This window comes from Chelmon rostratus, chromosome 2 (assembly GCF_017976325.1).
Source record: "Chelmon rostratus isolate fCheRos1 chromosome 2, fCheRos1.pri, whole genome shotgun sequence".
NCBI classification, from domain to species: Eukaryota; Metazoa; Chordata; class Actinopteri; order Chaetodontiformes; family Chaetodontidae; genus Chelmon; species Chelmon rostratus.
The window spans coordinates 16,338,258-16,360,840 of record NC_055659.1 but is presented as its reverse complement, the minus strand read 5'-3'; the positions used below and the strand labels follow the sequence as shown (position 1 = coordinate 16,360,840).

Sequence of the window (22,583 nt, the reverse complement as noted above, 5' to 3'; positions counted from 1 at the left end):
ATGACACAACTTGGCCTCAAGCAGAAGGGGACTTGAATGAAGGCAGGAGAAAGTGAGTTTGTGTGTATCCATGTGCAGTGAGAGGAAGTGTAAGCATGTGTTGCTCTCACCTGCAGTGTGAGGTTGTGCTGCAGGCCAGAGGAGATGTGCAGCAGTGTAGCGCTGGCCTGACGTGTGCGAAACATCAGCTCTACATGCCAGGGGACGGAGGCCGCCGCCATGTTGTTCCACTGCAACAGACTGTTACCCAGGAAACGCTGCGGGCTGGCCATAACTACAGCAAAAAGAGGTTAAAAAGCACATAAAATATAAGGAGAGAGTAGGAGGTAGGAAGGAGTGATGCAAGGAGAGAGAGTTTCACAGGGAGTCATTACTATCAAAACCAGTAGTATGTTCTCTGATCACATCCAAGTTATCACGGCTACAAAAAAACTCAGTTCATCAGGCATAAAGACACTTTAGTAATCTGCAAGCTTTTAGTGGACGTCTGAAATCAGATCAAGTGTTCCCAGAAAGCTCATATCACTGGTTTTACGAAGCACACCTGCACTGGTAATTCAAGGGAATAAGATACAAGGACACTGAGGCAAAATTTTAAAAACAGCACGAGATTGAAGCCAGTCAAAAATGTGTTTTTCTTGTTCGTTGGCGGCGATGTTTGAGCTTCACTGTGCAGAATGATGTACATGTTTGATGCTAGAAAGCTGTTTTCACATTCATCTGCAGAGGAGGGAAAGCTTTTTGTGGAAAAAACACGCCAGACATTAATTATTATTCAAAGCAAAGATGTTTTATAGGACTTAAAACATGTCTGGAAGGGAAATTTTAACTTAAAATCTTTCAAATGTAGTTTTACTTGTGCAGTTCATGAATCAGAGGGAAGTCTTTGTGTTTGTGCACTCATGCACTGACTCTTTAAGAGGTCTGAGAGAAGCTTTCTGGCTCTTTCACACGTCAACAAAGTGACACGAAAGGACACTCTGCCTGATGTGAAACAGTTTCCCTCTCATTATGTTGTCTCTGTACAAAGTGAAGAAAAGTACCCGATCGAAATGATTGATTAGAGATGGCAAATAAACCCAATGTACTGTGGCCGTCGCTGTTGGGTGGTGAGAGGAGTGAGATGCAAAGACATAGACTGCAGTACAGCTTCAGGCATAATGTTTCATACACCTCCTGTATGTGTGTGGCCAGATGACACATACAGATCAATATGTATGGAGCTACATCTTGCATACACACACGATTTAATGCTGCCACTATTAATTATTTCCATCATTGATTTCGTCTACTAAATGATAGAAAATAATGTAAAATGTCCATCACAATTTCCCAAAGATGAAAGCGACAGATTCAGGTTGCCTGTTGTGTCAGACTTCAAGTGCAAAACCCCCAAAATATTGAGTTTACGATGACATAAGAAAAAAAAAAAGCAGGAAATCTTCATCTTTGAGGAGCTGGAATGACTGAAAGGCAGTTTTTCTTGAAAACTATTAGCTGATCAACAAAAAATGAGCAGGCAACAATTTTGCCAATCGGTGATTCACTAATCAACTTTACAACATCCCAAATACATACATAAACAACTGCATTTTAAGAGGCACCTCTAATGGTGTTGATGATTGTTTAAAACTACTGATTATAATTTATACAAGTTATCAAAGCTCATTAAATCCCCTTCAGAGATCAGTAACATGTGATCACACTGGTGCTACACTTCCATCTCTACTTCCCTGCAAAGCAATGTCTGATCCTCCCTTTAATATCTGATCTGCAGGAAAATTACTCTCTTAAATAAATCTTTTTTTACTCATTCTGCTTCAAGCTTAAAGCAAAAGGTGTGTTGTTGTGCTACAGTCATCATTCCTCTCTCTCCTCTCAAATTGCTGTCAACCATAAATCAGCACAGATAGCAGCTGCAGCGGAACAGGTGGAACAAAACCAGACACCGGAGAACTTAAAGACAAAAACATAGGCAACCTACTGTATGTCTTCAAAAGCTAAAACAGTCTTAAATGGTTGAACGAGAGAAGATTCAACCTGGAGCAGCTCAGTAATCACAACTGATACTGAGTCTGTTATAAACTAGGAATTAAATCTACTAATCAACAAGCTTTCTGCGAGTATGAATGTCTGAAATCAAGTCAGCAGTTCCTAAAAAGCTGCTGCAACACTAATTGCACTGCACACAGCTGATCTTCCACTCGCTATTTTCAAAAGCCAATGCAGCAGATTCTGCAGCAGCGAGTTCCTGTTACTGTATCCATGCTGCTTATTTTGACCTGGTGGACGACGGTTTCATACTCATTGACAAGTTCAGTCTCAGGTCTTAAAGACAGAGGAAGTGAAACTGCACATCTGTGTCTTGTCTCATGTCTGCACGTTTCCACCCCGATGGCCCAAGCGTTTTCCACTTTACTCACTCACCTCTTTGGCAGTTTTGCCCTCCAAATCCAAGGGGGCAATCACAGCTGAAGGAGCCCCACAGGTTCACGCAGGTTCCTCCGTTCAGACACGGACTGTTGTTGCAGAAATGCCTTTTGGCTGAGCATCCTAGGACGGTGAGAGAATAAGAGGTTGATATATCCGTTTGATCTGCTCTACCTCATTATTTCATCAAAGTGGCAAAGAGGGTAATAAAGTATTCATAGCAGGTACAATGATCATTTCCCACTGACTCCACTTCCCCGCTGTGCTCATTATTCTCATTTTCTTTCCTCTGCCAGTCTCTCTCACTTGGCTGGTCTAACAATAAAACATTGTTTGTCTGCAAAACACTGACAGGTCTAAGAGATTAAGTAAAGGATAAGCTTTAGATGCCAAACAGCAGGTCAAAATGTACCTGGCAGAGTGCCGTTGTTAGCGATGAAGCTGGCCATGTCGATGTGCTGGTTGTCGATGCGCAGGTTCTTCATACAGCCCACGAACTGCCGGTTTCGAATGGGAAAGTCCTCTGGGAGTTTGGGGACCCCTCCGAGGAGCAGGGGGCCTGTCAGGTCCAGTGATCTGAAAACCCCACAGGACATTCATGCACCCAGAGTTTTGCTCTGCCTTTACATCATCAACACTAATGGAGGGGGAGGGGGGAGCATGAAAAATTCATCACAGAGATGGTTTCACTGTGTTATTTCTACCCAAGGAGATGAACACAGGAAAAAAGAAATAAACATAAGCAAAGCTTAGCTAACACCCCGGAGATGTGGAACTTCATTTCAAAACAAGTTTACTCTCTCCCTTAATGAGCCAACTGCGAAGAAAGTAATCAAGTAAATTACTGAAGTCAACACAGGAGTAATGAGGGGGTATGGAAAGCAAAGAGCAAAGGTTATTTATAAAACTCCTGCTGCAAAAATAAGATTTATCTTCCGCATCTTCATGAAAGAACTCATAACCGTGCTGCTGTATCTCTGGTGGACTTACTTTTTGGATCCTGATTGGCTGCCCTGAGCAGAGCAGGTGTAGTTTCCGATCATCTGACCAAACCTGAGGGCAACAGAGGTGTCACAGTTGTCCACCGTCACTACGACGACCTTCTGGTCAGAGGGGCCCTGGGGCAGGCCGGCCTGGTTGAAGATCGGCTGTGGAGTCAAGAGACAAACTCATGAATATGAAGATAAATTACGGAGTGCCTTCCTTATGTTTCTGCAGAGACTTTGGTCAAAACATCGAGGATTGGGAATGCATACTGCCTCGATGCCTCGACTGTATTACACACACTGAAGTCTTATACACTTGAGAATCTGAGAAAATGTTTGGGCTCCTTGATAATGTTTTTTCTAGTGAATCTTTTCTTCCCATCCAACTGAGGATTTAACAAGGCAATCTATGTTTTTGTGCTTTTGCATTGAGAGAATTCAGAATTCAGAAAAAGAAAAAAAGTTGTATTTTAGGAAGTTTTCTGGATGCACAAGGATATGAATTACTGCAGTTCAGTGCAGCAGAAGCATTAAAACAGCTTGATTTAGATGAACAGATAAGAGAAAAGCTATCATCATGCTATAGTATCATATTCATTTGAGAATTCCCAAAAGGTTTCTCAGCATAAAGATCATAAAACAGTGAAAGGAAACAGTCGTGTCGGGCTTCTATTTTTAAGGTGCTGAATTATTTTGGTCACCTAGTGTTTATAAATAGATTTTAGAAATAGACTGTTACAAAAATATATCTATTACTCTGCTGCATTAATCCATAAATGAGGGAAACTTGAGGGGATCTCAGCCACTGTGAAGCTGTAGCAGAACTTTATGAGCCAGATTAAAAACTGGAGCTCTGAAACTGGGAAACAGCAGTCACATAAATGATCACTTCGCAATTGGCTCAATCCTTGTTCATCTTTAGCTCGCTGTTGTTGAGTGTTTTAATAATTCATATCAAAACAACTGGAGCTAGAGGCAGCGGCTGGCAAGTGCGCACACACACACACACACACACACACACACACACACACACACACACACACACAGGAGAAGAGCTTGCTCTCTGCAGGACATCGTCCCTGTCGACAAAGGATCTTCTTCATTGTCTGAGAAATCAATGGGGGGAGCAACAAAAGGAGGAGGGGTCTGCGGGGGAGAGAATGATGATCCTGTCAATAAAAGGTCGCGACCTCTTTTCAAACCAGGCGGTTTCTCTGAGGTCACGTAGAGCTCATATGAAACCTAAGTGTAGGTTCAAGCTGGTGTCGCGAGCTGATAGCAGAGCACCGCCCTCACTCATGGCTGCCCGCGGAGCTGTCAGCTGGTCGGACAGGATTTAGGCAGGAATTAGCTCGTCTACATGTCCAGAAATTATACAAAAGATTGCCTTATTGCTGATGGCTCGAAAAACAGACATTAAGCGTGTAGCGTCTGGCTATGTAGTTCTCTGTGAGGGTAAACTAAAATAGATCCCCACCACTGACTGCATGAGCCTCAGGAATGATAATCCTATGACTGCTCTGCTGTTACGAAGCCTCGTCTTTGCTGTCTGATCCCTCCATTTAAAAGCTTGGAAAAACAACACCCAGCTAGACTTACAGTGCAGATTTCATTGGCTGGTGCAATGTCTTTAGCAGCTCTATCATAGGAAATCTATGAAGACAAAACACTCTTCATCAAGCAAAACAGTAATGACAAATGTAATTCTAGCCCAAAGCACTACCACAATTGAAATTCTCTCACATGATTTTCTCATAGAGTAGATTAGATTAAATCTCTGTGAGCCTCTAATAATATGACTCTGTGAGTGAGAGGCTGCAGTTAGTTAAATTCCTGCGCTCATTTTGTCTTGTGATCACAGTGTGCTGAGTGTTAGTGATGTGAATGAGATGAGACCAATAATAACTATCTGGCTGTATGTTATCACAGCACCTCACTTGATCATTCTTGGAGAAGCAGAAATGTCAGTTCATGGTGCCATTGCTCATAGAAGGACAGAATACAACTTTTTCTTCGTCTTAAACTCCCCAAACATAAAAGCAGCACAAGAACATGTAATCTAGAGAACATCGGTGTAAAAAAAAGCACGTTGGTGAACATGACAGAGAGTCTTGTTTAGAGAGTGAGGATGATTGTAGGCACATTGGTGCTTAGAGCTAAATGCTACAGTTAGCATGCTAAATTTTGTGCCAATCCATGACATAGATCTTAGATAAGTGAAAACTTTGAGAGATGAGAAGTCAGAGATCACTGAAGTCACTAGGATCCATGAATGTCTGTGCAAATTTAATGGCAATCCATCTAATATTTGGTGTGAAATACAAATAAAATACTATTAAAGCAGAACATTAAAGACAACGGATAGTGATATGTGGCCACAGGCGTCTTACAATGCCTCCTATAGTTCATACTGAGAACATACAGGATGAGAACTGTTAACATGCTCATGGTTTCATTAGCATCATTATTATGCCAGCCAGCTTACTCCTCAGGCTGCAGTTCAGGTGATTGAACTAAGTTTTCTTCCCTGACAACAGGCCCTGTTATCATGCTCTGTTCCCACAGGAAGTCCGGACACTTGCTGTTCAACATTGAAATGTTAAGTAGATGGAAACAGACACTGAAGGTGGCTTTTGCTTTTCAGTTGACGCTTCAATTTGTAACAAATTTGTTGATGATGAACCAAGCAAACATGCGGTATGAACTGCCAAAGGTGAACTCATCCGACATGCTTTTTTCCACGGTTTTCCTTTCGCTGTGAAAGCTCTGAAACAGGCAGCGCTCCAGATTGGACGCTCCTTTCACTGACCTCTGCTGTCATCAGTCACGGCTGTTGACTCTCCAATAATGACTGTCTGTCAGGACGTCTCTCCGCTGCACAAAACCCTGTCCTGTCAGCGCTGATTGGAACGCACATATTTGCTCAAGACCACATTAAACACTGCCCTCGCTCGCCGCTACAGGGGATTATGGGAATATGAGTTCCCTGTCACATAGGGTGACAGGGGTTGCACAAGAGGAGCATGGCAGCAAGCAACACAAATATGGGATCTAAGATTGACTGGAAAAACCATAGCAACAAGAGGGGTCGGCCCTGAAGCGCAGCGTCCCCGTTCAAAGCCGAGTCAATACTTCTCTCGGCTTTTCTTTACCCTCCTTTCGCTCCTCTCCTGCTTCGCTTTTCTGTCCTCGCTGGAGAACAGAAAGTGAGGGGCACCTTCCCCGGGGCCGCATCATTCACTGCCTATGGTCCCAAAGGAAGCAGAGCCAAACACAAAGGCAGCGGTCATTGCCATTCTCCACAGTCCCCCACCATCGTGAAAGCCACATTTCAATCTAAAATGCCCCCTCCCCGCCTCACCCTGCCCCACCCCCTGCGGACAGGGACGGGTCAGAGTGGGCCACCATGGGATACCTCCAGTGGGAGGAGCCATGTTTCTACCTCAGCGACTCACAGGATGTGGAACATGAGAGGAGGATTAGTTCAGCTAGAGCTGGGGGTTGAACCGTGGACACTTTTGTGATATTTAGTGGTAAAAGGATGTCACATATTCAATCAAAGTCCACTCTATGACATAAATAACACAGGATAGATCATAAATTCCTGCTGCCCACCATTAAGAAATGATCAAGTTACAATGAATATATGTGATTAGTTCATGGTTAATGGGTCATCAATTAGTGAAAGTTAATTCACAATTACATTAACTTATGTTCCATAAAAATCGTCTTGAATCCAGCTCCACAGAAGCTCAGCCTCATGCATCAAAGCTGAACAGAACCTGTTCTCATAGAAATATGAAGCCGTTTTGTCAGAAATCTGCTCTAGAGCTCTTACTGTAAATGCCAACCTCACCTTAACAGAATCATGTCATCTTCAAACATGCAGCACACTTGCACAGATGTAAAACCACCACGTCAGGAAAACAACAAAAGAATCAGGGAGTCGTTTGATTTTAGGGTTTTGCACCGAAGTGATTAATGAGACTATAATGTCTTCTTGGCAAAGAAGCAACTAGTTTTCATCCAAAAGTCGACAAGACCCCGCCCCCCATCACTTCTTCTGGCTAAAATCTGACACAGCCATGTTATCATAGACGCTGAATAGAAAATGCGAGCAGCGGGGGTGTTGCCTGGCAACATCTTTATGATGCAAAGTGACTTCCTCAATAGACTAAAATGTGACATCCTGTGTGTTGGTCCTGGCTGGGAAAGTACTGAGAGAGCAGAGACAACAGCCCCATACATTTCTCCACTGATTGAGTTGTTGTGATGCTCAGATAGAGAAATGTATTAATCAAAACATACATTTAGTCCAGTCTGAGGCACGTCTGGAAAAACATTCCCACTCTCTAGCTTTCATTCACCCCCCACTTCTCTTGTCTGAGTTGCTCCCTTCATCAGTGTCTAGTTGGCACGTTGGCTCTTTTCCAGATCATCAGCCTGTCAGTGCCGATTCTTTAGTCTGACAGAGCAGCAGCACTGAAGAGGCAGTACAACAAACGTACACAGCTCCCAGTTTCTTGTCTGCACTCTGGCGTACACCCACTACAGTTAGCCCTATGTGGATGTCCTAAAGATGAGGTTTCTATTGAGAAAGCACGTGAGCTGCCAGCCATTGTTGCCACCTATAGTGCAATAAAACTACACTGTCTGTTGTCTGCAGCGGATCAAACCTGTGACCTGATTTCACTGTGAATGTCTTCTGTAACGGCGCCTGGTGCAGTGCTGCTACACCTGATGAGGGGAGCAGCAGCAACAGACAAATGTGACCAAAGGTTTGTCAGGTACTCTATGGTAACTAAACAACGGAAAACCTAACCGAACATAGTGATGGTTCACCATGCTCACCCTCATTTAAAGGAATAGTTTGATAATCTGGGAAATTCACTTATTTGCTTTCTTGCAGAGTCTTAGATGAGAAGATTGATACCACTCTCATGTCTGTACAGACAGGCGGAAAGAGCTGCCTGACTTTGGCCAAAGGTAACAATATGCACACATACACTTGCAAAACACACACGCAAAATTGAGAGTTCTCACTTGTAAGATATTTATTAAGTAAGTCAGTATAACAAGCAAGCAAATACTTGATAAGATGATGCCCTTGTCTGAGACATTAGCTGAAATACACTATACTTCTTTTCCCTTGTAAAGAAAAAGATTTTTATACCTAATCATAAACCAGACTCTGTGAATACAAGCTGTTTGAGGTGTTTCTGTTCATCAATTGTGGATCATACCTTGTTGTAGTAGTGCACCTCCACCATGTGCCACTGGCCGTCACTGACACCTCCGAGGATGTATGGTGAAACTGTAGTTTTGGTCTCACCTGCAAAACAGTCAGAGGGGTGAATGACTGCAACAAAAATGGCACCAAACCAATAAAGATCAACTGTAAAACTGATCATGATTCAGAATGAGAGAAGCGACAACTGTTCCACCTGCAGAGAAGGTGAGCTGTATCTGCTCGTTGATGATTTCCATGGCGATGAAGTCGTGTTTCTCATTGAAGCGGCCGTTGTAGAGTAGCAAACCGTTGGACTCTTTGGTAGCAAACCTGAAAAAAAGAACAAACAGAAACACAGACATTTTAATTTTTAATTTAATTTAGGTTGTGGCAGGGGGTATTCTGAATTTAAGGAAGTATTGTCTGTGTCGTTAAAGCCTGGTATTCACCTCATTTGTTGTCCAGAAACTATGACTAACACATTAGTGAAGCACTGGGTGACATATTCATTAATAATGGCGAACCAGGGCATTATTATATATTCATTTTAACTCAATTCTTTATATATTACTGCTGTAAAACTCACTCAAGCACAAAATGTGTATTAATCCACAGAAGAAAATAGTCCCGAATAAAATGCACTATTTACTCACATTTGATTAATGTTTGCTAAAAGCTACAGTGCCCAGCTGTTTCAGGAAATTATTAAGCCTTTTTAAATGAAACAATGCTTTTCTAACCGCTTTTTAGAAAACTACATCTTCAGTAGGCCTACTGTCGGCCATGCCTGTACGCCACACTAACAGAGAAAAGAAACAGGGCAGTGGTCTGGTTTGACCTATTTAAATATGCGTATACCATCCCCTCACATTCACCTTGCTTTCCTTTCACACTGGAAGGCTCCTAACACAGTAATACAGTGTGACGTGTAACCTACTATCGTGAAGATGAGTCCAAGATTGAACAACGCCGAGGTTTCCAGATGATCACTGAACAGATAATGAGGTTAATCATGAACGCAAGGCTAAGTGAGAGGGAAAATAAGTGAAGGAAAACAGAATCTGCGTGCCATGAATAGATATCACAGAGCACATTCAACGACATACTCCAATACAGACACAGAAAACTAGGGCAATGTCAGAGCAGCAGGGTGGGGGAAATGCATTGACTGCAAGTAAGAGACACAGGAAGACAGTTCAGAATAATGACAGCTTCAAAATATATCTTCTCATAGAGGAGAACAGTGCCGTAACCACAGCCTCAGTGTCAGATTTCTGTTTGCATCTTGATGGTGAAACCGGATTGCACAGAGCCGCCGTGTTGCATGATCCTTGCATATTAATGCACATTTCTATATATCTGCGCCCACATGGTTCAAACTCTGGGACCAGGCGGCCGACGGTCCCTCACTCTAAATCTTGGATCAAAGTACGCTGGGAAGCACATGGTTTAAAAATATCACACGTTACCTGTCAGCTGTGGTCTGCGGTTGTAAATCTGATCTTGTGGAAATGGGTCACTGTGATGTGTGGAAGTGTGTTACAATGAAAAGAAAAAAATCCAGCATGAACTCCTGAATTTGTTCATCAACCATCCCACAGGGGACCCAACAGTGACTCTCCTGTGCGCATCTGCCGACCGAGACGCACGTGCGACTTACAGGCATCTGTATTTTCTGGTCATTTACTCCATTAACATGCAGCTTCATTTTCCTCAAAAGGACGGACTTATTATTTCAAGAAGGTTAGCGTGACTTTATTTCTTTTCTAAACCCAACAGAGCTGCAGTCCCCATTGAAGCCATTGGGTTTTTTTTTTTTTTTTTGCAGGATGTCATTCATACGTGCTCTCAGACAACATGAGCAGCCGCCCACCCCCCTCTTTCAGTCTTCATGGTTTGAGGGTAGACTGTAAATGATGCTGTTTGTGCAGTATTCTTGAGCTGGAGAGGAGCCAGGGGCCACAGCACCGCTGACCTGCTTACTGAGAAAAACGATAATCATGACCTCAGAGGAAAGAGGATGCTGATGCTCCAGCTGATAATAGCAGCAGAGACAGGGCACAGGCACAGACAGAGCAGTCAGACGCCTTCTATGTATCCAGCAAAAAATACTGAACGCCAACTAGAATTATGATCTATAGTCTATTACTCGTCTGTGGGCTTCTAGTCTTTGACGGATCAATTTAAAAGGCTTCTCCTCATTGCCCCCTGAGCCCTCTGAACTATGAGAGTAATCAACCGGAGCTAAATACTGACTCAACTAGCATCAATGCATGACACATTAGGCACCCATCAGTAAAAATAACAACCAGTCTGCCCTTATGTAGGGAACGGTGTCACGCTATGCTAACATGCTGCAATGCATAAGACGTGTGCAGCCGGGGGGAAACAAAAAAGAGCCCCGTACTGATTTTACAGAGAGCGTAAGTGTAAAATAAAGATACAAAAATAGATGATATACTTCTTGTTGCTTTTATACTAAAAAAAAAAGTCAAGTTTTAGCTCTAGGAATGGCAGCATCTGACAGTCAATTCACCACTTTGGTCTATACTGAAATACCTCAATGACTCTTGGATGGATTCAGATGAAATTTTGTACAGAGGTTTATGATTCCCACAGGACGAAGCCTACTGACTTTCATCCTCTGAGTCTTCCTCTAAACCCGCCATGAGGCTGACATTTTCGTATTTTAGTGAAACGTCTCAAATATTGGATGGATTGCCATGAAGTTTGTTTCAATCATTCATACAACTGCTGCCAGAGAGTGAATCTGGGGATCCCCTGACTTTTTCTCCAGCACAACAATAAGTGTGTTTCCATCCACCCGTTTTATGCACATTTTCAATTTGTGCATAAAAAGCTTTGAATGGAAAAAAAGTCAAAATATAAAAAACAACAAGATTTTTACAGCTGGCTGACTGGTTGAAAAGTTGGCACAACACTGAAATCAAAATGTGACAAAGTGCAATAGAAAAGCAAATAAATTCTAACACACACGAAGCATGTGACTCAAAGGTCCACTGAGGAGAAGGCTGCTGTCATGGTTTCAGACTCAGACTTGTTCAGCATTTGCTCCTGTGCGAGCTGAACCATGGGACTATATTTGATGAGAAAGAGTTTAACTCCTGATACCACAACACTCTGCACTTTGTTGTGAAATCTCAGCCTTAATTGCGAGATCTGAGACCTAAAATTTGCCGTCACTCTGAGCGAACAAGATCCACATCCTGAGCCGTCATCATAACAGAAGCTCTTACTGGGAGAACCTGATCAGCGCAGGCTCAGGTAACAGAGACACTTATTGACCTCACCTGCCTCAAGCTCTTCGTATCGGCACCTTTTACACAGCAGCTACTTCACAACTTCTGTGACCTGCCAGTGAAATGTAGACCACTTCAAAACTGGTTTGAGCAGTTCTCCATCAAAAAAGGCAGTCATCTGAACCTGGCTTAAAGAAGGGCAGAGTCCATAAAACTCACAAGGGGGGGCGGGGGTATTATTTCCACCACAACCCATTGTGAGCGTCAACCGCTGCCAAGCACGTCTAAGGTGACATGTATCACAATGAGTTCAGCAAAATGGCAGAACACATTCCCTGTGATACCATCCGAGAGGTGATACTTGTTGTCACTTGTTGTGACAGAATATCAAACAGAACAGGCTGCTTTTATCGTTGATTACATTTCATCACATGGAGGATTCATGCAGATTGTACGTCCTGCTGTCTTTGCATGTGTTCAGTTTTCGCGACTCATCTACTCTTCTCTCTAAAGGCCGTCCCCCTCCCCCTCCCGCCACAAACCACCTCCAGACCAAATGATCAACCACACAGATTAAAAGCTTCAGTGTCAGTTTCCTAACCTGCTATGCCTGCATCATAATAACTGATGACACAAACAGGATGGTTGGAGGAATAGGAAAATACTTATCTATGTGAAAAAACACAATTCACAATGATGTCTAGAACTATAATTGTGCTACGAGGCACCAGTAATGTTAAATAATAAGCAGGAATGAGACCTTGTAAAAGAAAATGAAAACTGTCTACTTGTAAAACTAATGCAATAAAATTTGAATGAGGCATTTGCAGGGTGGCTTTTTTTTCTTTGCGCTGTGTAGGAGAAAGAAGGAACCTTGGGCTCAAAACTTTGCTATTTTTACTAAATGCTAATTATTGCATGACTTACCACCTCCACTTCTCAGAGAAAGTGCCAGCGTTAGCAATGACATGGCTGTTTGCAGGTCTCATTTCATAAATATCTCAGAGAAAAGTTCTGCCTGAAAACACACTGAAGTGAGATTTATTTTCAGTCTGTCAATGATTTCCTTGGATGGAGTATGAAATCAAGTGGTCCTTATCTAGAGTAGTCCCCACCCGAATATTGGAGTTGAAGGGATAGATTCACATTTTGGGAAATAAGCTTATTCGCTTTCTTAGCCAAGCATGGTCGTAGAGATTGATACCCTTCTTATGTCTATACAGTGAATATGAAGGTACACCCAGCAGCTTGTTAGCTTAGCTTAGCATAACGACTACACACAGGGGGAAACAGCTAGCCTGGCTCTGTCCGACAGCAACATAATCCAACTGCCAGGGCCTCTAAAGATCCCTATCTAACATGCAATGTCTTACTTGTTTAATTCGTACACAAACTGTGCCAAAAAAATATATATATCACTGATTATTGAGCAAATTAGAGTGATATCAATCTTCCCATCTAACTCTTAAACAATGCCTTTAAGATTTATTAAACTGAGGCAAATACTTTTTACGAGTATATGATGTATGATGTGATGCAATGTGTCCTGATACATTTCGTTTTTTTGTGTGTGGGGCGGGGGCTAGCCCACATTTGGGCTATTGATTTAGCTTGACTGCATCAACATAATACCTATACCCAATTATTAAAACAAAAATCCCCATTTTCTAAGGTATTCCCCACAGAGTTACACTGACTAAGAAAACAGGAGCTCAAAATTAAAAAAAACAAAAAAAAAACATGCTGAACATTCAGGGGGGGAAAAAAAAAAAAAACTAAACTAATAACCAGCCTGAAGCTCACAATAAAAGGGGTGCTAGTTATTCAAGAATTGTGACTCCCAAACTACAATAACAGTGTTGGTAACATACAAAATGACTGCACACAAAGACATGCAAAGACAGCCTCTCTCAGGCTTCACCTTGGTGGGGGAGACTGCGCTGAAATAGGCCAGGCGCTGACTCACAGCTCAAAGTGACCAGTGACACTGACTGTAATAAGATCAGACTCACTCTTGGCTGTAGGATTAGCATGTTCATGTTATGCAAGTCTCCTCTCCAAAAACACAGCACCTTCTGCTCACCTTCTGTCCAACTTCAACATCACAGCCTGCACTTCAGGACAGTATGCATGCCTTTAATGTACAGTATGCTTTCGCAGTTGTTCTGTATTTATAGCACAGGAACTAGAATCTGATACTAAAGTGGCTCTACAGAAGATGGCTGTTGTTCAGTGAGCCCATTATTGCTATTAAACACCATTATGGTTACATAAATGTGAGTTGGGGGGGGCGCACACTTTAGCTGGAGAGTGTGCATGCAGAAGCAGGGTGCGGGGGTGGATGAAGAGTGAATCACAGATTACTGAAAGGCGATGGTGATCCAGGTGAGCTGCAGATTTTTGCAGGGGAGGCGGCGGTGCTTACGTGAGAGAGAGGGTGAAGTGAAAGCGCTGGCGGAGGCCCTTGAAGGTCAGGAAGGAGTGTGGGGGGAAGTTGCGCGTGGTCATCTCGCAGTAGGGTTTCTCATAGCCGCCCGGCGGACACTCGCACTTAAACCCGCCGACCAGCAGGTTGACACAGGAGCCGCCGTTCTTGCAGACGCCTGGTGCACAGCGGCCCGAGCGGGACGACAGCTCGCAGCGCTCTCCTGGCAACAGAGAGGTGATGGAGAGGGAGAAAGAAATGAGGATTAATGTTGTTTGTGACAAGCAGCATCACCTCTGTCATCCCCTGTGGTTTCCACCTCAGGGACTCCACAGTGCTATATCTGCTTTCTATCTGTCACTGCAGCGGCCCTATATGAGTCCTATATGGAATATACAGCTGGACTGCTTCAAAACATACGGGAGAGGATGAAAAATAAATTATGACATTGTTGACAAAGTGTATCAGAGGACTCAACAGCCTAAATTATGAGCACAGTTTTCTTTTTGACCGCGTATGCAGTTTCAATCGTTCTCTCTCCTCTGTGTCACACCCAGCATGACTCCGCTCTTCCCTCTGGGGATAGGGCTGCAGTTTGTGCTGCATTTAAATTCAGTAGGACAACTCGATGTCTCAAAGCAGTGAATTGGAAGTGTGAATGCATTCCGACTCCGAAGCCGCCAAACAAAATTACTGCAGTTTCTGTAGACTGTGGCGGCTCATGATGATTGCTTTCATCTTGTTCATACCTAACAGACATTTGATGAGGTCACTGATCGGACATAAAAAAAAGAGCACTTGTGTCCATCCAACTCTGCTATCAAAATCTGATCTGCAAAAAGTTTTCTTCAGTATAAAATCTATTTTGACGCTTTACATCAGGCATGTCCAAACTATTCCACAAAGGGCCGTGTGGCTGCAGGTTTTCGTTCCAACCAAGGAGGAGCACACCAGGCCAACCAATCAACATCAAGGGATCCCTTAGTTATCAGCTGAAAGGGGAGATCAGCTGATTAAATGAGTCCAGCCTGGTGCACTCCTCCTTGGTTGGAACGAAAACCTGCAGCCACACGGCCCTTTATGGAATAGTTTGGACATGGCTGCTTTACATTGAGAGGACTCGTCAAAGGTAAGTTAAGTAACACAACTATCCATCACATAAAATAAACAAATGCAGCAAGTCCTCACAACTGAGAAGCTGGAGTCAGAGAGAGGCTGCTATTTTTGATTGAAAAATGAATGAGAGAATTAACTGATTACCAATGTAGCTGCAGATTAACTTCCTGTCAACCAACTAATCAATTTATCAACTTACGCTTTCAGCTCCAGTTACAAGCTGAACTTAAACAGATACTTTATTTATTTGTAATGCTGATATTTCTTTGCCGACACTGACATCTGATGCTTTTCACCCTTTTTCTACAGCGACAGCGTAAGTTACAAAGTGTGACTCCATCTAACCAAAATCAGATCAAATCATCAGTCAAGTGAAACAGTCATTTATGAAAGTTTGCAATACTGAATCACAACTTACAATAAACTGTAAATAACAGTTTATAGAGATTCATTATGAGTTGATCCAGTGCAGACAGTCACACACAACACCTGCAGCGTTCGTCACATTAGAGCTGAAACAATTAGTTGATTAATCAATTAGTTGATCAACAGAAAGGTAACCTATTTTGACAAATTATTCATCATTTCAGTCTTTTTTAAATGAAAAAAAGTTTTTTTTTAAAGAAGCAATAGTTTCACTTTCTCCAACGTGAATATATTTGTCTTCTGTGATGACTGATTATCTTTGGGTTCCGGACTGTTTACCAGTAAAAACAAGACATCTAAAGACACTTTATAGGCAAAAAAATTAATTGGTCAACTGAGACAACAATCAACAGATAAACCGTTGATGAAAATAATCATAAGTTGCAGCGAGTGATCACAGTGGGCTGAGCTAAGAAGGGCTGAGCGGGACAGACCACTACAGGCCGACAAAGCAAACAGTGATCAATTTGAAGGTGAAGAGCAGTACAACAGTGTGCCAGACATGTGCAGACAATGAGACCGTGTCCCTGTTGGGCCCTCATCGTCCTCGTCCCCGCAGTCCGCCTCACATGTGCCATTTGTCAGGACCCTCCGGATGGGCTGCCGCAGCGGTTGCTCAAGCGAGACCGCACGCTCTCCCATGCGTGAGCTGGAATTTGTGTCAAAGCCCCTCAGTCAGCAGTGTGGAAGACTTCCGCCGTGTATTACAGCACTACTGTAACACTGGCACACACCCCACAAACACACAGCCCACATCTTCATCCAACACAGCTGACACACAGGTCTTCTATTTACCCTTAGAAAGATAATTTAGGACTGCAGAGACAAAGAAACTTCATTCATAAAGCAGCCATTAAACTTCCAGCTGCAGTTTAGGACAAGGCAACACTTATTATAAAGGATTTTATTTAATCAATTAATGTTTTACCATTAAGCAATAACTTTTCCTCATATCTAAATAACAAAACTTGGCAAGGCTGTGGGTCCACATTTAGCTGATTTACCTCTTCTACCAACATGGCTTCTTTTGAGTGCTTAGATCACAAATTCACAAGGAAGAAGTGCCTCCCGTGAACTGCTGACCCCCCTGAAGAAAGCTGCAGAGCATCAAGGCAAAACCTTTAGTTAAAGATTTACTAACATTTATAACTGCGGGATTGACGGCCTGTTGTTAAGCAGGAAGAACCCTCCACCTTTCATTACTGAAGGATTTATTAATGGAGGCTTCTTTCACTTGTATGATCTCAACTTTGCATCCCAAAAGGTCTTCTTAGTCATGCTTTATAATGATTTAGTCATCTGTAAGACACCAGTAAACTGTCTTTTAACCTTTTGCCTTCATGGACAACTTCATAAGTATGCTGTATTCTGAAGTGGTATAAAAACCTGTGACATGTCTCAGTGCCACAGAAGCAACAAAATGGAGTATAATAGCCACTCCACGGGACAATTTGCTGTCAAGTTCTTACTCATGCATCCCGGTGACTAACAGCTTGTGCTGGCCAGCCGGCTGGAAGATAAAGCCTCGCTGTTTCAGCACTGTCTGCCTCGTTATTAATTCAGCAACTTGTTGTTAGTGATAAACTACTGGTGTTTCTTTAAACAGTTGCAGCGGTCAAACATCACCAAACAGAGCTGTATTAAACAGAGATGCTCAGATGGTGCAACTTCAGTCACAACGACACTGAGATGTGCTTTGCTGTGGAAAATATATGTATAACAGTAACATTTTGCTACAACTCCATGTACAATCTGCCTCTCTGAGACCTGATAGTGTTCAGTTCATCCCTATGGGACATCTCCACCACAGCAGTTTTACGTTGCCAGGTGAGCAGCACAGCGGGGCAGGGGGCTCGCAGTCACAATTCTAAAGAATAACCCGATCAATAATTCAAACATGTCTCCTCTGCTCTATTTACGCCCCTCTGTAAGTCCATCCCAGTGCCCACACCCTGTGTTTGCTGCCAGCATGAATCATTAAGGCAGCAAATAAAAAACCAAGGTCCTGTTTTTATTTAGACAGGAGGAGACGCTTCAGCACTTTGATCTTTTATTTCTGATTTGGGTTAATAAATCTTATGATATTTACTTGATTGAACATATAGACTGTATACAGAAATGCACTGACTGTAGATAGACATTTCTGCCCATGACTGTCATGAAGGTGTGGCTGGACATGTAGAAAGATATTTTCCAACATTAGGCAAACACCACTCTGTGATCACCAAACTGCTTCTACAAGCATTACAGTGAATCACATTATGGAATATAAATTAAGATATTAACACCTCTGCCAGCACATTAGCAAAATCGTTTTTGTTTTTCCCAAACACAAAATAAAAATAAAACAGGCAGTCATTTATCAACAAAATGGATTTGTAGCATTTAATGGCTCTTACAGTTCATCATAAATGGATCCCAGAGGACCTTCACAGAGAGAGAGAGAATAAACAAAATGTGACTAATAAGCCTAATAAGTGTTTGGCTTACTGAATGAACCACTTCCTGATATCCAACCATTGCTGTGGATATCAAACTAAAAGCACTTAATTATCTAAGACCAGTAAACAATCAAAAGCAGTTCAGTTGTTCGATTTCAGATACTTAAAGCCAACAAGAGAATTATCAAAAGACGCAGAGTCTCTGTGCACCACACCTGTGTGCAAGCTGCTTCTTCAGAGATCTTAAACCTGAACGGTGTGTGTGTGGGCTGCTAGGTAACAGATGAACATCACCGAGTGGGCGGATCCCTCCAGACGCACCAAAGACAACAAGCTCGGGGAAGCTGAGAGCAGGATCCACGTTCGCTACAGCAGAGACTCGACCTCTCAGGATTATGAAGCTGAATAATGAGATCAGGTGATCAATAACAGAACAGATACATGACCTCGAGCTGTAGCTGTGATCAGATCTTCTCCTCACATTACAGGCCATCTAGAGCCTGCGCTCGAACACCTCTCACACCTCTCTACTGCAGCAAAATACCTGACGCACCTTTCTGGTACAGATGCGTTTTCTTCAAACACTTTTTGGTGTTTTAAGCAAGATATTTGAGGTGTCTCTGCTGCAGTCATGAAGCACCGCAGATCTTTGCTACATCTCTCTCTCTCTCCCCCCTTGTTTACTGTCATCTGTCTACTCTCTGCTACAAAAAGTCATAAAATCCTTAAATAAATACTTAAAGATAACATTTCAAACTCCGACAGACAAAAAGATGGAGAGTGTACGCGATGATTGATCATTGAGCAGATCAGGTATGCAGAAGAGACAGATTCACATTAAATACAGGTCCTTGTCAATGTCATAGTTAGAAGAAGTTAGATAAGCTATTTACAAGATATCTTCTTTGTGGCATCCTTATTGTTTCCACATTATGACTGAAAAGCACATGAACACATGGAAGCTGGAAGAACGAATTCAGCTCGTCAAACATTATTATCATCAGGAGATAATAAGTCGGGTCGGTGCGTCCAAACACAACAACAGAATGCAGTCTGATTTTAAAAACAGCCCATGTGTCTGGCAACCTTTCTTTTTTCCATGCCGTCTCTCAGAGACTGATTGTAAAGGCTCTCAGTGCTTGGCGGGTGTTGATTTCAAACACTGGTGTGAGGTGAAAAAATGGGAGTGTGAACATTCACCAGAGTTTGTTCCAATAGAGTGTCCGCACATTATCACACCACAAATACATTCTCTATTAGTGAATGAATTACCAGAGAAAAACAAACAGGCTTTCTCATCGCAGATAGATGGAGGTCAGCAGTTAGCTGATGAACGATCTGCACGAACACATGCAGGGTGGTGCAATTTCATACAGACAGTCTTTGAGTCTTTAAAAAGAAAATGAAAGAAATGCTCATGCTGTGTATTTTAAGAGAAACATGCACGAGAAGTAAAGGAGGATAACAACTTGTTGTTCAGCATCTACAGAATGACTCAGCCGAGCCAAATCATTCACCACTCTGTCCTTCTGAAGAACAGCAAAGATGATGGCTGTTATATTTTTTCATTTTCTTTCCTGCTACCATCTGGCAACGCCTACGGTCCAACAGTCACACACAGTCACACACAGTCACACACAGACACGTGCACACACACATCCACGCGCCATTAACGCATAAACATACCAAAGATTGCCCGTCCAACTTTCTTACACACATAATCACAGCTATTCGGCACTTAGCTACCCACCGGAATCACAAAGAGTGAGCAATTTAGCACTCACTCACTCACTCTCTCTCACACACACACACACACACACACACACACACACAGCTCCCAAGCCCCACCACAGTGTGGAGACTGGTGAACTCGACACTCACTGAAGCAGAACCGTGGGAGTTGTAGATCACAGAGGAAAATACATCAAATAAAAGCTGCCTGAACGACCCTGTTTGATCAGACGGTCTGACAGCGTGATTCAAACATCTTAAATCATCAACTCCATAATCATAATCAACTCTGAGGATAACCTGACAAGTCCTGCATACTGGATCTAACAGCACCTGGATATCAACCCCCTACCAATGGTGATTAATGTAGTTGACCGTGGGCTGTGCTGCTTTCAGTGTAAGCAATTGAAAATACGCCCACTTCACCCACTCGCGCATTCACTCTCCGTCTCTGCCGATTCACGTTAAAAGCACCTGCGGTTCAGCTCCGACACCCACAGCTGTGCATAAGAATATGTAAGTGCCACTCAACCTGGACTCTGAGTGACTGAGCCTACGTGTTCAAATGCCGACACTATTTCAGGCTTTATAAACAGCGGCACAAATATGTGAAAAAACTTTTAATGTTTGATGAGGACTAATGGAAGTGGTGCCATTACTGAGAGCGCAAAAACAACAACGTGAATATTGGAAGTTTTCCATTTTTTTACTTCTTTTACTTCTTTTGTTAGACGTTTTATTCTGGAAGCAAACAAGATCTGTAGTTTTAGTTAAAGTAATCATTTCTCAGCTAAAGAGAAAATCGGATTTTACAGACAGAGAAAGTGAAGTGGTCCTTCACCAGCTCCAAGTGCACAGCTGCTGAACATCTGCACATGAATGCAACGATTGTGGCCCAAAACGACTGGCCATCTCAAACAACACTAATAGAGAATAAATACTTAAATACTGTACTTAACAGCTTTATTTTATTTCATTTCATTCATTCTATTTAGCATTAATGTCTACCGTTTATTAGTGATACTGTAGATCATTAAACAGATAGTTTAGACTGTGTTTCATCGGACAAGTTGGAACTGTTAAATACATAAACACTTTGAAATGATCTATTATAATGACCTACATTATAGCTTGGTACAAAAATTTGCACACTGCTCATAAATGCTAAATGATGCAGGGCTAAAGTAAGGCTTTACCTTGTAATCACATAAAATCTGTGGCGGAAGAAGATCTCAGATCTTATGCTGAATGAAGTACCAAAACAACAGCGTAGAAAAACTCTGTTACAAGTAAAAGACCTGTGTTCAAAATTTGAGTATAAGGACAAAAATATTAACAGCAAAATGTGCTTAAGGTACCAAAAGTAAAAGTACTCATTCTGTAGAATCCCCCACTTCAGAACATCATCATATAATTGGATTATAGTGTAATTCTTCATAAAGTATCACTTTAATGTTGCAGCTGGCAAAGATGGGAACAACTGCAACTGTTACTGCTGGGCATCTTTATCTATAATTATACATCAGATTGTATTTGTTGATTATATCTTATATTCATAATCTGTATAGTAATTGTATTCAAAATTAATAATCTGAATGTTGTCAAATAAATGTAGTGGAGTAATAAGAACAATATTCCCTGTAGCATAAAGTATCATGGAACAGTAATACTAAAGTTACATTGAAGTTTGAGTAAATAAATTAGGTTTAGTTATGTTGCACCACTGCATGTAATAAACCAACTAGCATGGTGCTTCAAAGACCAGATGAAACTCTAAATCACATTAAAAAGTCAGGGTTTGACCCACTTAACCTCTCAACAAAAAGACGGGGCAACGGCGCTAATATTCATACTGTATAAATTAGCATGTTTAATTCCCTTCCCCTTTAAACTCTTTTTCAACTTCTCCCTTCTTCCCTTAACCATAAAACGAGTGAGCAGACAGTGTTTAACCCTTTGAGGATGTGAATAATTTTTGGAGCAGACACAAAAAAATAAGCAATTTTGCTGGCAACAGTAATAAATTAGTTTTTCATTATCACTGGAAATAGAAGCCTCAGTCCTCTTACTTTCAACATACTGTGCGTGTTGTGATGTGTTTTTTTTTTTTTTTTTATCTTAGGTATTTTTTACCACGGGGCATTTTACAGCCAGGGGACACTCTCCATCTGTAGCCATCTATAATTAATGCCTTCCTTCCCTTATTCCACTCAGCGATATTACTCTGGACAGAAAAAATGCTTTTGTTTCCTTTACTGCAAAACAACTCAACACAAACTAAAGATTTCTCTGTGAATCCCCAGCCTTTAAATAGACATCAGTGGGGAAACCGTTGTTATATTTGTTATATCATCGTTCCTCCTGTCGGCTTTGAGACTCTGTCCACTCCTACAGCTCAGGTTGCACTTTTGAGTGTAGGTGTGAATAACTGCGCAGGTATAGAGTTTATTCAGTGACAGCAGGACTCACAAATTGGATTTTGACCAAACATGGAGCAAAATGAAGTACAAACAAACCTTTTCAGTGTTCACAAGCACT

General features: G+C 42.1%; 1 protein-coding gene across 1 annotated transcript in view; it reads right to left on the bottom strand.

Annotated features, from left to right (window-relative positions):
• Positions 1–22,583, bottom strand: part of celsr2 (cadherin, EGF LAG seven-pass G-type receptor 2) — a 65,707-nt gene that overhangs the window by 17,958 nt on the left and 25,166 nt on the right. Inside the window, exons 3-9 of the mRNA XM_041949281.1 lie at positions 14,332–14,554; positions 8,861–8,976; positions 8,660–8,748; positions 3,421–3,578; positions 2,843–3,006; positions 2,428–2,553; positions 111–274 (exon numbers count right to left, since the gene is read on the bottom strand). Of these exons, the coding sequence (XP_041805215.1) occupies positions 111–274; positions 2,428–2,553; positions 2,843–3,006; positions 3,421–3,578; positions 8,660–8,748; positions 8,861–8,976; positions 14,332–14,554 (1,040 nt within the window). The remainder of the gene's footprint in view (positions 1–110; positions 275–2,427; positions 2,554–2,842; positions 3,007–3,420; positions 3,579–8,659; positions 8,749–8,860; positions 8,977–14,331; positions 14,555–22,583) is intronic.